The sequence below is a fragment of the Chlorocebus sabaeus genome, chromosome X (genome assembly GCF_047675955.1).
Source record: "Chlorocebus sabaeus isolate Y175 chromosome X, mChlSab1.0.hap1, whole genome shotgun sequence".
NCBI classification, from domain to species: Eukaryota; Metazoa; Chordata; class Mammalia; order Primates; family Cercopithecidae; genus Chlorocebus; species Chlorocebus sabaeus.
The window spans coordinates 67,644,924-67,663,073 of record NC_132933.1 but is presented as its reverse complement, the minus strand read 5'-3'; the positions used below and the strand labels follow the sequence as shown (position 1 = coordinate 67,663,073).

Here is an 18,150-nt window from a genome sequence, read left to right as displayed (position 1 = left end):
CAACAATCCTTCATGATAAAAACCCTCAAAAAACTAGTAATAGAAGGAATGTACCACAACACAGTAAAAGTCATATATGACAGACTCACAGCTAGTATCATAATGAATGGGGAAATACTGAAAGCCTTTCCTTTAAGATACGGAACATGACAAGGATGCCCACTTTCATGAATATCATTCAACGTGGTACTGGAAGTCCTACTTAGACCAATCAGACAGAAGAAATAAAGGGCATCTGAATTTAAAAGGAAGAAGCCAAATTATCCTTGTTTGCAGATGCTATGATCTTATATTTGGAAAAAATCTAAAGACTTCACACAAAAACTATGAGAACTGGTAAACAAATTCAGTAACATTACAGGATACGAAATCAGTAGTGTTTCTATATGCCAACAGTGAACAATCTGAAAAAGAAATTTTTAAAAATCCCATTTAAAATATCCACACATAAAATTAAGTGCCTATGAATTAATGAAATAAATTAAAGGTCTATATAATTAAAACTATAAAACACTGATGAAATAGATTGAATAGGACAAAAAACTGAAAAGATAATCCATGTTTGTTAGGATTGCTACAATTAGCAATCCTAAAATTTATACAGAAGCACAAAAGATGCAGAATAGCTAAAGCTATCTTAAGCAAAAAGAACAAAACTGGAGGAATCACATTACCTGACTTCAAATTACACTACAGAGCTATAGTAAACAAAGCAGCATGGTCTTGGCATTAAAACAGACACATTAATTAATGGAACAGAATAGAGAACCAATTCCAAATCAATATCGAGAAACAAATCCACACACCTACACTGAATTCATTTTCAACAAAGGTGCCAAGAACATACACTGGGGTAAAGACAGTCTCTTCAATAAATGGTGCTGGGAAAACTGGATTTGTATATGCAGAGAATGAAACTAGATCCCTATTCCTCACCATATACAAAAAGCAAATCCAAATAGATTAAGTACTTAAATATAAGACTTCAAGCTAATAAACTACTAATAGAAAACATTGGGGGAAACTCTCCAGTACATTTTTCTGGGCAAAGATTTCTTAAGTAATACCCCAGAAGCACAGGACCAAAGGAAAAATGGACAAATAGGATCATATCAAGTTAAACAGCTTATGCACAGCAAAGGAAATAATCAACAAAATGTACAGACAATTCACAAAATGGGAGAATATATTTACAAACTACCCATCTGACAAGGGATTAATAACCAGAACATATACGGAGCTCAAACAATACGAAAAAAAATCTAGTAATTCAATTTAAAAATGGGCCAAATATCTGAGTAGACATTTCTCAATAGAAAGCATACAAATTGCAAACGGGTGTATAAAAACGTGCACAACATAATTGATAATCAGAGAAATGCAAATCAAAATTATAGTGAGATATTATCTCACCCCAGAAAAAAATGGATTTTATCCGAAAGACAGGCAATAACAAATGCTGGTGAGTATGTGGAGGAAACAGAACTCTTGCACACAGTTGGTGGGAATGTAAATTAGTACAACCACTATAAAGAACAGTTTGGAGGTTCCTCAAAAAACTAAAAGTAGAGCTACCATATAATCTAGCAATCCCACTGCTACATATATACCCCAAAGAAAGGAATTCAGTATATTGAAGAGGTATCTGCATTTCCTTGCTCACAATAGCTAAGATTTGGAAGCAACTTAAGTGTCCATCAACAAATGAATGGATAAATAAAATGTGGTACATATACACAATGGAGTACTACTCAGGCATAGAAAAGAATGACATCCTGTCATTTGCAACAACATGGATGGAACTGGAGGTCATTCTATTAAGTGAAGTAAGCCAGGCACAGAAACACAAACTTTGCATGCTCTCACTTATTTGTTGGAGCTAAAAATTAAAACAATTGAACTCATGGAAATAGAGACCAGAATTATGGTTACTAGAGGCTGGGACATGTAGTGGGAGGTTGGGGGAAGTGGGGATAGTGAATAGGCACAAAAAATATAGTTCAATAGAATGAAAAAGATCTGGTGTCTGGTAGCACAGTAGTGTGACTACAGTCAACAATAACTTATTGCACATTTAGAAATAACTAAAAAAATATAATTGGATTGTCACACAAAGAAATGATAAATGCTTGGGATGAGAGATACCACATTTTCCCTGAGACGTGTTTATTACACATTGTATGTCTGTATTAAACTCTCTCCTGTATTCCAGAAATATATATACCTACTATGTACCCATAAATATTAAATACAAAAAATACAATAAAATTGTCAAACTCATAGAATGAAAGAGTAAAGTGGTGATTCTTAGGGGCTGGGGGACTGGGAAATGTGCAATTGGTTTTAATGTATATAAAGTTTCAGTACTCAAGTGATTAATATCTACAAATACGCTGTACAATATTGTGCCTTTAATTAACAATACTGCATTGTACAATTAAATATTTGTTGAAAGGGTTGATATCATGTTAAGTGTTCTTACCACGATAAATAAAATAAAATAAAATAAAATAAAATAAAATAAGCTGAGTGAACCCTAAACAGGATAAACACAAAAAAGTCCAAGCCCAGACATATTATATTCAAACTGCTTATACCTAAATACAGAGAAAAATTTGAAACTGTAATTTTAAAAATGCCATTTACAATAGCTCCTAAAACTGAAAATGTTTCATATAAGCCTAACAAAGCATGCATAGAATGTATATACTGAAAATGACAAAACACTGATTAAAGAAATCCAAGAAGACCTAAATAAATGGACATACTGTGTTTATGAATAGAACAATCATTATAGTAATAATGTCAATTCTCCCTCAAAGAGATCTATAGATTAACACAATATCAAACAAAATCTCAGCAGAAATTTGTATAGATATAGACAAGCTAATATTCAAATTTACAGGTAAAGACACAAGAACTAGAATAGTTCATTACATTTTGACAGAGAAAAACAAAGTTAGAGGAATCACACTACTTAATTTTAAAAGTTACTATAAAGTTGAAGTAATAAAGTCAGAGTAGTGTTTATAAAGGGACAGATACAAAAATCAATGGAAACTAAAAAATAGGACAGCTATGCACCTACATGAATATGGCCGTTTGATATTTTTACAAAGATACACAGGCAATTCAGTGGAGAAAGGGTTGTCTTTTGAGCAAATATTGCTAGAACCTTTGAAAATGAACCTTAACCTAAATTTCACACTTTATATAAAGACCAACTCAAAATAAATAATATATGTAAATGTAAAAACTAAAACGTTAAACTTTTAGGGAAAGAAACCTTAAAACTGACACCAAAGCACAACGCATGCAAGGAAAATAAAATGACAAATTCGACTTCATCAAATTTGAAAACTTTTTTTCTGCCCCAGGCACTGTAAAGTGAATGAAAAGACCCAGTAATGATGTACAGAAAACATTTTCAAATCACTATCTGATAAAGGACTACTATCCAGAAAATGTATTTTTTTTAAACTCTGAAAACTCAATAGTAAGGAAACAACCGCATTAAAAGATGGGCAAAGAACTTAAATAGATGCTTCATCAAAGAAGTTATGGCAAATAAGGACACAAACAGATGTTAATTATTAGTTATTAGACAAATTATTAACTGTCATACAATGAGATATCACTATACAACTATCTGATCAGCTGAAATAAAGAATAATGACAATACCAAATGCTGTCAACGATAAAATTTTTACAGGGTTCAGGTGAAGACGGCCTGAACTCTTTTATAAACTTTTCCATCTCATGTTTCACCCACTGACGATCCTTGCCTGGATCTGTTACATCATTGGAGATTGTAAAATAGTGATTTTCTACATTTATTTCTGGATTTTTTTTCAACATTTACTAACTGTATTTCTTGCAAAAAGAACTTTCTCTTATCAAACTAGGGCTTTCTGGTTGTTCTGAAAGTTTGTACAGAAAAAGCAGAATAAAATACTGATTTTTTTTCTTTTGACAGCTAATTGTCAGAATAAGGAATCGATGTTCTATTTACCTTAAATGGTATTCAATGAGGTTTCATTCTTTGGGAGCAGGGAGATCCCTGTCTATCGGTATCATTAATCAACTCATGAATTTTTATATAGTCAATGTGTTTTCATCAAAGTTACTATTATTGTTTGACGCTCCTGTGTATTTTTTTTTTTTTTTTTTTTTTTTTTGATTTTTAGTAGAGACGGGGTTTCACCGTATTAGCCAGGGTGGTCTCGATCTCCTAACCTTGTGATCCGCCCACCTCAGCTTCCCAAAGTGCTGGGATTACAGGCGTGAGCCACTGCGCCCGGCCTCCTGTGTACTTTTGACATTAGACTTTGAAGGTACCCCTGCTCTCTGACACAATATGTCACAATCTCATCTCGTTTTTTATTTTATCTCAAACTTGGAATTTGCTATTCCCCCCAAGGAGTCCTGGTACCTTTTACGTGGCATAGTATTTACAGACTTTTTGTATGTCATTTTGTATTTTTTATTAGACTATTTGAAAGGAAAAATTGTGCTCTCAATGTTCATTTAAATTATGGTAGTTTTATTATAATGTTACTTAAATATGAACAACAGTAGAGCAATATATATATGAATGCTTTGATTGGGTACACATGGACAGAAACATGGAAACAGACACTGAGGACTACTGGAGAGGGGAGAGAAGGAGGGTGGGCAAGTGCTAAAAAACTACCTGTTGGGTACTATGTTCACTACCTGAGTGATGGGATCATTTATACACCAAACTTCAGCATCACGCAATATACCCATGTAATAAGTCTCCACATGTAACCCCTGAATTTATAAAATAAAAGTTGAAATTTTAAAATAAAATAGAAAAAAATGAATGCTTTGAGCTTATGATGCTTATATAATTATAAAACCACACAATAAACAACAAAATCAATAATTTAACAGCATTAATTTAATGTTATGAATTATATTGTTTTGCTGAAATTAAGTTGCAGTTCACAACATGAATATGACTCTGCACTGGCATATTGAATGTGGTTTGCCTTATTGTACACTATGGGCTGACTCACTTCCCCCACCACTCTATTCTAACTACCAAGAAATTGTATTATGTATAGTGAACCTGATAGAACCAGATAATTTAAAAACAAAGTATGATGCCTTCACTTCAAATCGCCTCAAAACAATTAAAATATTACTATCTGGTGTTAATGTGCTGTAAATACAAATACAAATGTGAGTGTTGATAATGTATGACAGTATTTAGTTATAAGGAGGTTTTCTAGATAACCCAGATTATGTTCATGTTAATTTACTTTAGATTATCTCCTTGGGAGTTGCCCAGGTTACAGTGAAAGCAGGGTATGAGTTTTCCTAGATGAGGTTAAGATTGAAGATAATATAGTTGACAGCAAATTGTGAGTCCAGAGGCAGAACGGACAGCAATTTTTAAATGTACCATAGCAAAACACTATTAGTTGGCCAGGATTACCAAGGCTAGTAGAGGGAGGGAAGTGAGCCACCTACATAACAAAGAAGCTACAAATTACACAGTTTATAGCACCTAATTAATATTATTGGTCTTGAGACTAACATGAAACTTCAAAAATGCTAATGCATGCATATAAAACAATACTATTTTCCAAAATAGCATAAACAGCCAGATCTAACAGTTTTTTTTTTTTCCCCATATATTAGTCAGTTTCTTCCTTTAAATAAGTATTGGCCAACTATCTAAAGGACATATGTTGGATGGTCTCCCCATTGTTCCCCAGCTGGGATTCCCATAATTCTCTTTCTGTACTCGTCTGGGTGTTATCCTTGACTTTTAGTGGAAATTGATAGTAATGTTTAAGCAGGGGAGTAAGATAATCAGTTTTGTTTGTTTTGTTTGCAAGTGAATTCAGTGATGATGTAGACTCTACACTGTAAAAGATATCAAGTGGATCAGAGAAATAAGTCAGAAGACTATTACTACTGTCCCATTGGTGAGGGCCTCAACTGAAGTGAAAATGGAATGGGGAGAATCAATGTGATATATTTTTCTGATTTTGTCACTTTTGATTTGAGAATCTGGCGAGTAAATGGACACAGAGGAACTAGTTAGCAAGGTGTTGCAATAATCCAGTTAAGAAGGCATGTGAACCTGAACAAGGTAATGATGTTAGGTAAAAAGGGGATTAATTTCATGGATATTAAGGTGGAAGAATTCTCAGGATATTTTCATTGACTAGATGTTTGGAGAAAGAGGGAAGAGCAAGGATGGCCTTCAGGTTTTAAAAATTATCTCCCACAGTGTACCATTCACAAAGGTGATTGATATAAAAACCCCACATCTTTCTCAGCTTTCTTCTTTGAGTGTCCTGTTGAAATTACCACTGGGACAAGACTACAAGTAGTATTTGCCAGGCTATCCAATATAGAAAAATGTCATGTATGAGGACATACTCATAAAAATATCTTTCTTCTTCTAGAATGGAAAATAAAAGCTTAAGTAAATGAAACCTACAGAGGGAGGCAAACTATGGCCCACAAGCCAAATCTGGACTGCTGCCTGTTATTCTATGGCCTATGACTCAGAGTGATTTTTACATTTTTAATAGTTGAAAAAAATCAAAGAATAATAATTTTTCACTACGCATTAAGATGAAATAAAATTCAAACGTCAGTATTCATAAATAAAGTTGTACTGGAACACAGCCATGCTCACTTATCTCTCCCTGGAACTCAAGAGTAAGGAAAACAAATATTTTACCATCATTACACATGCACACACACACACACACCAAATGCGTGCTCACGAGCATGCTCCTTCTCTTTGCCCACTGTGTATGGGTTCTGCAGAAATTGCATTTCTTGCAGAGAAACTTTGAACCTCACACTGGAAGGTAATTTACCAACCTCTTATCTATCTATCTATCTATCACACTTCACGTTTTAGTAATAACTGAATTTCACCCTTTTCAAGCTTGGAAATTACATCACCTCATTCTGCTGAACGTGTCTATGGCCACTTTGGGGCTACAATGGCAGAGCAGAGTAGTTGTGACAGAGATGCTATAGCCCTCAAAAAATATTTTGCTTACTACTATTTATTTACAAAAATAAAATATTTACTATCTGGCCCTTTATAGAGAAAGTTTGCCGACTCCTGGTCTACTATGAGCCAGGTACTGTGCTAGGACTTTCACATCTTCTATAATTTTATCAAAACTTTTAGTGGTATATCAGGTTATAGAGACCTGAAGAATGTATCTAGAATCTAGAATAATAATATGTTTTATTTGTAAATAATCAAATGATTTGCAAAGACAGTTACTTTCTTTAAGATCCTATCCTTTCCCTGCTTAAACACTGCTATTGATTCCAAATGCTTATAGAATTAAAGCTAAAATCGCAAAACCTAAGACCCTTTGCTTACGAAATCTAGTCCCCACCTACCTTTCATCACATCTCATCACTCTTTTCCCCACCCCTCACCCAATGAATTTCTCCCTGTCCTCCCACTTTTTGCAGACAGAAGCTGAAAGTGACACATTCATGAGATATTTAGTGTCCACTTCATTGAGGTCCCTTGTTCATCTTTTCCTTTCTATACCTTTCTTCATTCTCCTTTACTTTCTTCATCGAATTGTCTACCATTACAAAATAGAAAAGAAATGAAGGGAGGGAGGAAGGGAAACTGCAATACACACACACAGGTTTTATTGGGGAGAGGCATACCTCTTATCACTCTGGCCAGCTTAATTTGTCAAATCCTCGAGGGTAGGGCCGATACTTTTTTTTTTTTTTTTTGAGTCGTCCAACATCTATTAGAGGTCCAGTCATCGATTCTCCCACTCTCTTTCTTCGTTTCCCTTGGGAAACCTGGAAAACAGAAAATCTTCCCACAGAAACTCCTCAGGGGCGCGCCAAGATCTGGGCTTGCGCACTTGGACTTGGCCCGCGCTCAGCCCCCGCCTCAAGCCGGCGGGGTCTCGCACTAACCTAGCGCGGGCGCCTCGATCTCCCGCGCGCGCGCGTGCGCGAGACCCCCCTTTGGCCCCCTACCCTGCAGCAAGGGTAGCGTGACGTAATGCAACCTCAGCATGTCAGCAGCAATATAAAGGAGAACTAGGCGGCGCGCCTCCCAGACGCAGAGTAGATTGTGATTGGCTCTGGCTGCGGAACCTCGGAAACCCGAATGTGAGGACCTTAAGGGATCCACAGCTGCCGCCCCCCGCAGCCATCCAGAGCGCGGTCACAGTCCGACTGGCGGCACGGAGGCGGCGGCAGCGGCGGCGGCAGCGGCAGCTGCAGCTGCAGCAGCAGGAGCAGGTAAGGAGACTCCTGAGGAGAAACTAGAGGGACGTGGATCCACCGTGTTCAGTGTCTCTTGTCTGAAGGGAGGAGAGGCTCACACCCAGCGTGTAGCGTAGGGCGAAGGGAACAATGGAAGTGGCGTCCAGTCCCTGAGCTTTCCTCCCGCCTCGGGCGGAGTTTTCCTCTTCAGCCGTTGCCGGGGGCTGGAGGAATTGAGGAAAGTAAGGGTTTTCCCCCTTAGCCAACCTCTTCTTTCCCTAGGCCAGAGCCCCAGGGAGCTAGAGCCGTCGTTGAGACCGTCGGTGGTTTAGGGTGACGGGAAAATGGCGGAAAACAAAACGGTGAAGTGAAGAATGCAGCGTCCCCCTGGCATTTTCTCTCAGCTATCCCTCCACCCGATATTCCTTTCACTGGCGCCCCCGTCGCCTCGCCCCCGCCCCCTGACCGAGCTAATAGTAACCTTTGGAATGCGCGAGGGATGGCGGCGTGTGCGAGGAAGTGGCACCGAATCGGCATTTTAGGGGACTGGGAGCCGTCAGAGCCTGGGAGTTGGGGGGAGGGGGGAGGCGTGTGCGACAACTGTCGCCTACACTAAAACACCACCATTTTGGTTCCCAACCGTCTCCCACGTAGCGGGGCAGAGGAAGCTGGAGGAGGCTGAGGGGCTGGGAAGCACGGCGTGGGTAGCAGCGGTGGCGACCGCTGCACCAAGTGAGAGGAGGGAGGAGGGGAAAGGGTATTCTTGTCTCATCGGTCTCTTCCTTTCTACTGCGAAGGTTCTCTTAGGTTTGAGATCTAGTCAGATGGGTAATACCTCAGAGGGCACGTGTGTGCATTCTGCTCGAAACGATTAAAACTTGGCATGGTCGTGGGAAAAGGAGACTTATGCGGGAAGAGGGCTGCGTCCAAAGCTGCAATACTGCTACTTGCCAGGGCTCCTTTGTCTCCCATCTCTGCAAATACTACTTTCGCATTCTCTTGTTCTGCCGCCTTACCATTTCTCATCTATCCGTCACCCTATTGACATCACTGAGAAGCTAGGTCCTGAATGAGCTATGTTAGAAGAGACAGATTTTCTTTTTGTGATTTCTGCTCCCCATGCATTAATGGAAAGATGTTTACTTGAAACGTACTTGGTGGGTTATCTCCATTCAGTAAGGATGTGAGATACACTCTGGAGAAGACCAAGAAGCCTAGCTATCTCCAATGGTTATTAAATACTTAACACACTGCTGTTTTCATACCTCATTTATTATTGATTTTATTGAAACTTCCTATGTGGGGAAAGATACTCCAGTTTATTTATTTGGTATTCACACAGTGTAATACTTTTATAATAGTTGCACTATGTGTTGTAATTTTTACACTTCATTGAGTGCTAGTGCAGACTTTTCAGTATGGATTTGGCAAGGATAAAGCTTGCCCTTGGTTCTCTTTCACTTTCTAAAATAAGGTGTTGTTTGTGATTTTTAAGATGTGCTTTAGAGAAGATTTTGGTTTAATCAAGTGGTAGCATTCTAAGTATAAAAACATTGCTAATGTAGTCAGTAGTTGTTTTTGTTGGAATCCATTTGGTTGCTTTTAAGATTACTACAGATTTGAGCATATGAACCCTTCCCAGCCTCGCTATGCAAGTTCAGTGTAAAGAAAAATATTAAGTTGTGTAAGAAACTTAGTTTAAAATGTTTTAAAGTATCTGATTTTGAATGTATTTTTATAATAGGTAAAGAGAGCGTTTTCCCAAAGAAAATAACATAGCACAGAAGGAAAAATAAAAAGAAATTACTGCAGATTTTACTTTATGTAAGAAAATCTACAATTTCTTCGAGACACTCATATAAAGGTGATTAACCAATTACTTACTGTTTTATCTTATTTAACAGTTTAATAAAATTAAGTTTTTAAAAACATTTTAAGACATTTGTAGTTGTTCTATTAGTTATGTGGTAAAGAAAGTAATTGCTCTAATTAAAATCCGAATAGTACACAGTTTTAAATGTTAAGAACAAATCCCTTTCAGATTTATTTTGTTAACACACAGGTAGTTTATTGTGAACTGTCTTGGCCTCTGGACCTCATTTTGCATAACAGCAAAGCAGAAAACAATGTGGCATTTGAAAAAACATAAAACACAACTAAAATTTTCTAAAAATGTGAAGTTTTGCTCGTACATAAAGTAATTCTGTCTGAATCGTTTGATATATAGAAATGTCACCTTCTGTAGCATATTTATGTATACACCTGAAATATTGATAGGGGTTACTCTGTGAGACTCTCCTGCCCCTTGAATACCAATTTAGCCATCCCATTTATTTAAGAATATATTAAGTTGTATTACATGGCACCTTTCTAAAACTTTCATTAAGGATGCAGCTTTATCTGTTGTCCAATACGGTACAATTTATTAAACACTCCTACGTGAAAAAGAGATAGATGCCTTATAAAACAGACAGGTTTTTGTTGATTTACTTAGAATCTTATGTTTGAAGAGAAAATGCACATATATATTTCTAAGAAATATATTGAGTGACAGCATCTGACTTTATGTTCCATACTATCAAATAATCTTAAATATAGGATAAGTCATTTGAAATGAAATAGATTAAGCCCTTGTTTTCAAAACCACCATGAAGCTAGCATAATTTTATTAATCACTAATAAAAAATCAGTTGTACAATTACAAGTAAATGATATGATAAGTAATTTGCTAAATGTTTATATGTGATTGATCTTATTTTTACCATATTTAGGAAGCAGTCATGTTTCATGAGTCCTCAAAACTGAGACAAGAAAATGTAGTAGAGTGAGGCCAGAAGTCCTTACTGGTTCAAAGAACTCCGGGGAAACTGGGATAGAACATTTTACATTATAAGTAGAACCCTGGGAGCCAGAGGTGAATGCAAGTTTATCTGCAGAGCTCCGCTGCAGGGCTGATCTGGGTCTGGAAGAAATGGATGAGAGCCAGTGGATGAAATTCACTAATACTAGACATCTGAGTCCTCTAGTAATGTATAAATATCCTAACTATTGTTTGTTGTCATCTCGTTCTTCTTTTATAACCTATGTTTTAACTGGAACTTTAGCACTGCAGTTTTGTTGTTTTGCTTTCTTCTACCACTTCCCTATGGCTCATCAGCTTGACTGTGCCTTCGTCTCCATTATTTTTTGGTTTACTTCCACTTGGCACTTCTTTTATTTATAGTTGTCACATAAAGCATCTAACCATGATTTTTCTTTGTTTTGCTTTCTTTTGTAATGAGCTTTCCACACTTGGTTGAAAGGCATATTGTCAGTTGCATTTTTTTTTTCTCAAAACAACTAACTTTGGGCTAAACATATTAAAACTATTTTAAAAGCCATTTCTTTTGCAGATATTGGTGAATGAACTTTGCTAAGTATGGATTCAGGTGGTGGAAGTCTTGGATTGCACACGCCAGACTCTAGAATGGCCCATACCATGATTATGCAAGATTTTGGTAAAGCATTTTCTTTGTTGTATTTTTTTTCTTTTTTAAAAGTAAGGGGATAATAAAAATCAAAAATAAGTTAAGGAAGGGGAGAATTACAATGAAAACTTGTTCTTTTACTAGGAAAATACATTTGTAGAGCTTATTCTCATAAAGCTGTGTATCAATGGGCTACTTAAAATCACTCATAATTTAGGGGAAGGTTGTGTTAAGGACACTTGAAATATAGTGGTAATATGTTACTGGAAATGAAAAACTCAATTTACATAAATAACTGCATGATTATATCACATTCTGTTCTGATAGTATATATCAGCTCTCACGTGAAGGAAATGTTAAACTGGCTTTCTAAAATACATTTTAAGTTGCATTGTTAATAAAGTTGGGGAAGAAAGTGCTTACATCAACTAAAAAAATAAGATGCTTATATAGCAATATGCAAAATAATGTACTAGGTGATTAATTATATTGTGATGCTATTTCCCCAAAAAGTTGTTACCATTAGAATACATTTTTATTTCTTTCTTTTTTTTTTTTTTTTTTTTAAAAAAAAAAAAAAAAAGAGGCCGGGCTTGGTGGCTCACGCCTGTAATCCCAGCACTTTGGGAGGCCGAGGCGGGCGGATCACAAGGTCAAGAGATCGAGATCATTCTGGCCAGCATGGTGAAACCCCGTCTCTACTAAAAGTACAAATAATTAGCCGAGCGTGGTGGAGCGTGCCTGTAGTCCCAGCTACTCAGGAGGCTGAGGCAGGAGGATTGTTTGAGCCCGGGAGGCGGAGGTTGCAGTGAGCTGAGCTGAGATGGTGCCACTGCACTTCAGCCTGGTGACAGAATGAGACTCCGTCTCAAAAAAAAAAAAAAAAGAAAAAGAAAAAGAAAAGACTCCTTACTCTTGTGGCCAGGTTTTTTTGTAAGTAGCCTCTTAACAGTAGTCATTTTGATGAAGATGCCAAGACCCCATTGACATTCAACAAACAAATTGAATTTGGGCAGGGATAGTCTGAATTACAGAGGAGATAGAGCTATTTGAAGTATAAAAGGCAGGGATGAGATCAGAAGAGTTGAAGATAAGATTGGAGTGAAAGCAGAAAAGACAAATGGTGAACTGCGATAAAAGAACAGGAAACGAGGTAATACGGAATTGTTGAACCTGAAATTAGTGATGAGGGAATAGAACTGTGATACTTTGCTAAGTTAAGAAAATGCTACTACTGTTCCTTGATAATATGATTGAATGTATCATTTGGTCCCCTGTAGTAAATCCCACAGTAACAGAAGTCAGTAAAGCCATATTCTAGTCATGGCAGTGCTGTTAACTAGCTGTGTAAACTTGGATAAATTACTGAATTCCCTTTTATAATGATTGCACTAGATAACAGTTAAGGTCCTCTCCAGTTATAGATTTCTTTGACATTTCTTTCTGATGAATAAAGTTGAGTAGTCCAAGATTGGATGTGAGTTAATTGATGAAATATAAAGAAATCGTGGATATATTCTTGTGAAAGCTTAAGTGAATTGTGTTGACTACGGATGATTTAGAAATGACTTTGGGTGAAAAAAACTCATCAATAAATTCTAGAGGAAGGATAATAGGGCCAGAGAGTAAGAGATTAAAGATGTTCCCATGAATTCTTTAGTGGAGAGTTGATAGTTTTTAGAATAATGGAACACTGGAATTTCAATATGGTAAATAAATTTTGGTTGAAATGTCAACTTTACTTTTTTACCTTTTAAAATAAGATATTTTTAAAAATGGAAGTAATATAGTAGTTTCTCCATTTAATACAAAGTATTACCTCTCCTATACCATTTGATGAAGTGCCAAAACTCACTTCATTCCTGAAGAGGTTGCCTATTAGCTACTAAAGTGTGATTCCTTTCAAAAGATGAAAAAAATATCTGATAGGTACTGGTGAATATTTACATAATGTTCCTCTTAACCTTCCTTTCCATTGTTTATCCTCATTGTCTTTAGGATTGATTACTCCTTTATTACATCTACTACTTTTTTTCTTTTAGTTGTTAGGGGACTAGAATATGCATATTGAAATACTTAACATATGTGTTTTTTCTTCTTCACTTTTTATTCAGATATAATTCACATACCATTCCACTCACCCATTTTATAAAGTATACAACTCACTGGTTTTTAGCATATTCACAAAATTGTATACCCATCACTAGTACCTAGTTTTAGAACATTTTCTTATCCTAAAAAAAGACACCTCATACCCATTAGCAGTCCTTCCCCATTCTGTCTCTCCCCACCAGCCCTAGGCAGCCACTAATCTTTCTGTCTATGGATTTAATTATTCTGAACATTTTGTATAAGTGGAATCATATAATAAATGGTCGTTGTGTCTGGCTTCTTTCACTTAGCATGTTTTTAAGTGTCATCCATGTTATAGCATGTATCAGTATATACTTCATTCATTTTCACTGCCAATGATATTCTATTGTATGAGTACACCACATTTGGTTTATCAGTTGATAGATATTTGGGTTCTTGAAATATTTTTAATCCACTAGAAATATTTTGTGTTTGACAAAATAAACTTTGCATCTTAGATTGGAGTATGAGTGCCTTTGGAGGCATGTGACAGTATGCGAAGGCATACCTGAAACCGCAAAATAAATAGCACAGCCTCTTGGAATTTTTTTTTATTTGAATCGAGGAGAATATATATACACACATATACCTATACACAGTTATAACCACATAAATATGTAGAAAGTAAGATTTTTATTCACTATCCTCTCCCTTTTTAGAAATAATAAAATTGAAAGGTTTGCAAACTGCTTCTAATTTTTAATTGGTATTTTCATATTATCATTTAAAGCCCTCTAAAATGAATTTAATAGAGTAAACCGATTTATATCAGAAAAAAGTTTAAAGGCACTTTTTGTTGTTGTTGTTGTTGTTGTTATATACCTGTTTATGATTTAGCTGTCTGGTAGTATTTTGAGTTAGTGGTTTTTTCAAATGATGCATTCTTATTTTTATGCTCTCTTAAGGTATATAAATCAATGGGAATTAAATTACTTTGCATTTTGGGGAGACTATTTTTCTGAATTTGCTATTAGATAAAGAATAACTAATATGGGTAATGCTCACTCATTTGTGCTTAGAGATAATGTTGCCCTAAAATATGTTAAGTTGCCATTTGTCCTTGGTAAATTCTGAACTCTTAAAAGGCAGTAACTCTCACTCTATTTTTGATATGCAGTTCCAAGCACAATTTCATTTATAGGCATTTTCATTTTTTGTATGATATTTTGTGAAATGCAAAGGTTGTCAAACAGACCTAAACCTAAAAAGAACTTTATTGGGGGACTTTTGGAAATTTTTGCCCTGATAACTTAGATTTCTTCTGAAAGCAGCCCCCCATGCTTATTTTACCTCCTTGTTAAAATTTCTAAATTCTAAAATTTCATTAGAAATTAGATACATTCTCTTTAAATTCTGTTAGCATCAAAACTTAGATATTTGCAACCCCATAAATTATTGACATCTGTGAAACTTAGAGTTTAACATACACAGAGCTAACCAAATAAGAACACTGTGGCATAAGATCTTCAAAATCTGTAAGGTTCTTGGATGGTACAATACAGAAAATCTAAAACATTAATTTAATGCAGAATTCATTGGACCAATTTATTTTGAAGAATGTATGAGACTTAGAAATTTACAACTTTGTTCAATAACCTTACTGGTGTCTCAGTATAATAGCTGTTCTTGAAGTGTGAGATTGAATTTAATTGTTGTTTAAGATTTTAATGCTGCAAAAAGCCTGTGTTGTTTTGGGATATAAATAGCAAAATACCCTTAGATAGTGGCCCAAGACAGACCTGACATGTAATAGATTTTATGCTGTCATTCTGGTGATGTTCCAAGTATTCATATTTAAATGAAATAACTTTAATAAAATGGGAAATACTTGAAATCAGGACATGTTTCTTACTGTTGCCTGAGTATTTAATTTTATACTTTTTAAATGATTTTTTTCTTATTGTTTATAATTTTCTAAGCTAGTAAGATAAATTATTAATGCAATTTAATGCTGTTTACTAAATGATTTAAAATTTAAATGAATGACCACGTGATAGGCCATTTTACTCTTTATCTCAAGCTATTCCTCTAGCTGTGCTTCACTTAATCTTACCCATCTCTTTAAAAAATAGTATTTAGGGTAAATATACTCTAACCTCTTCCCAGGCAAGTAGAAAACAGGTAGCCTGGAGTCAAACAATGAGTTCAGTTTCCAGCTAGGACCTTGTGGAAACCTTATATAACATCTGTAAACCATAGTTCCTCCTTATTTGAAATGAGGATACTCGCACTCACCTTATATAGTTGTTCTGAGGATTAAATGAGATGATACTTGTATTAGTAGGTTGCTTGTTGGATAGTCAGTACACAATAAATATAGCTAATCTATAGCTAAGTGACTGTTTAGAAAGTCAGTGGAATGTAACAGATGAACTGATAAGAGGAACAAGCAAAATTTAATTAGAGATATCTTGGATCTTGGTTTAAGTAATCTGCTGGTACCCTGTGAGGGACTAATCAGTTCTTGTTCTAGGATCCTTGAGAGCATTTGGTTCAGGATAAAAAAAAAATATTTGGATTTATTTATTTACTTTTTTAGATCTGATCTATTTTGACTTGTAAGTTCCTGCTAGAGGCTGGGTGAACTAGCACTGCTCCTTCAGTCTATCTTCTTAGAATCCACCCAACCAGGTTGATCTGAACCCAGGTCAGCACTAGCATTATTCTACCCTTCTTTCCTTCCCTATGATCTACTTTCAGGAACCAGACTAATCTTCAGCAGTGTTCTAAAATAAATGGAATTTCCCATATTTTAAATCTTTGGTTTGTGAGAAGATTTTTGTGAATTAGTAATTTTATTGTTTAGATATATAGAATTCCAGTATAGTTAATTTTACAGGATTAATATTTTAATTTTTTCCTTACTAATAAACCACATTTCCAGTCTGATTAAATGCTAAATTTGAACCCCCACCTCATCCCCATCTCTGAAATGCCCAGTGGAGTGACAACTGAATTAAAAATACTTGTTTTATACATACTCTCTTCGTGTACCAGACTTCCAGGATTGTGACTGTGTCCTTTTGGGGTAATTTAGTGGTTTAGGTGAAAGTTTGAGAATGGCGAGAAGGATTTAAAAGGGTTGAAAGGAAAGTATCCCCAAAACTCTGTTGAAAGCACAGCTTTCCCTTTTCACCTTGTTCTTTGATGTGTTAGGGTATTGATGGTGTCCACTGGTCTCCATCCTAACTTGGTAACTAACTTCCATAATGAATTGATTTAAAATAATGAACACTATATGACAAATAACACTCTTTCAGGTACTACTTTATAGAAAATGATCAAAAGGTTTTGTACTAGATGATTTATTGTAGATAATTTATTATAACCAGATCCACAAACCCTCTTAATTTGTGTTTGTACCACCTCAGGGAGCAGAACTTAGCAGAATTCCTCGTGAAGGGATTTTACACTCGTACAATATTTACAGGGCAGGTAGGAGTTGGTGTTTACCATGCTGCTCAAGAAAAATGTTAAAGCTTTGTTCCTACAGATTTACTATTATCAAACCAAATCTTAGTCTAAGATGAGTAGAGAGTTTTTCTCCCTAAATCAGGTGTTGAAAGATGCCTTCCAATTTTGGATATAGTAATTCTTGTAAGTTAAAGAAGTTCAGACACTTTCATGTTTATAATACACATTTTATAGTAAAACATTTTATTAACCTACTTAACATATTAGTATTCTTTTATGTTTTTGTGCCTTTTTGTTTTAATTTTTTGAAACAATTGTAGACTCACAAGCAATAGAGGAAAGGAGTACATAGACTCCGTGTACCCTTTACTTACCTTCCTGTAATGGTGGCATCTTACATAACTGTAGTACAATACAAAAACCAGGAAATTAACATTCACTCATTACTGTTAACTAGACTACAGACCTAATTCAGTTTTCACCATTTTTAACATACATTTGTGTGTGTGTGTGTGTGAGTGTATACAGTCTATGCAGTTTTATCCCACATATAGATTTGTGTAAATACCACCACAATGAAGATGCAGAGCTGTTCTATCACTATATATATGCTATCCCTGTGTGTTCACAGACACACACACACACACACACACCCTTGGCAACCAATAATCTGTTCTCCATCTCTCCAGTTTTATTGTTTTGAGATTATATAAATTATTCCATTTATACATTATACAGTATCGTAACCTTTGGTGATTGTCTTTTTTTCCCTCAGCAAAATTTTCTGGAGGAAATTCAGGTTGTTGAATTTATCAATAGTGTGTTCATTTTTATTGCTGAGTAGTATTCCATAGTAGGGATGTGCCAGAGTTGGTGGAACCAG

The 18,150-nt window shown here is 35.6% G+C and overlaps 1 protein-coding gene and 1 long non-coding RNA gene across 12 annotated transcripts in view; one reads left to right on the top strand and one right to left on the bottom strand.

Moving 5' to 3' along the window:
* LOC119621114 (uncharacterized) overlaps positions 1–8,094 on the bottom strand; it is a 57,554-nt gene extending 49,460 nt beyond the window's left edge. Inside the window, exons 1-2 of one of the 3 annotated variants that reach the window (XR_012091937.1) lie at positions 8,023–8,094; positions 7,696–7,839 (exon numbers count right to left, since the gene is read on the bottom strand). This is a non-coding gene — a long non-coding RNA (uncharacterized lncRNA). Of the gene's footprint in view, positions 1–7,695 lie in introns of all 3 variants that reach the window. The other 2 variants (XR_005237629.2, XR_005237630.2) reach the window with 2 other exon arrangements.
* The window catches only part of ZNF711 (zinc finger protein 711), a 28,782-nt gene continuing 18,603 nt past the window's right edge, over positions 7,972–18,150 (top strand). For 2 of the 9 annotated variants that reach the window (XM_037989476.2, XM_037989471.2), the window contains exons 1-4: positions 7,972–8,289; positions 9,998–10,117; positions 11,025–11,278; positions 11,646–11,750. In XM_037989476.2, the coding sequence (XP_037845404.1) occupies positions 11,672–11,750 (79 nt within the window). In that variant the 5' untranslated portion in view covers positions 7,972–8,289; positions 9,998–10,117; positions 11,025–11,278; positions 11,646–11,671. Of the gene's footprint in view, positions 8,290–9,997; positions 10,118–10,137; positions 11,751–18,150 lie in introns of those variants that run through there. The other 7 variants (XM_037989478.2, XM_037989473.2, XM_007992189.3 and 4 more) reach the window with 5 other exon arrangements.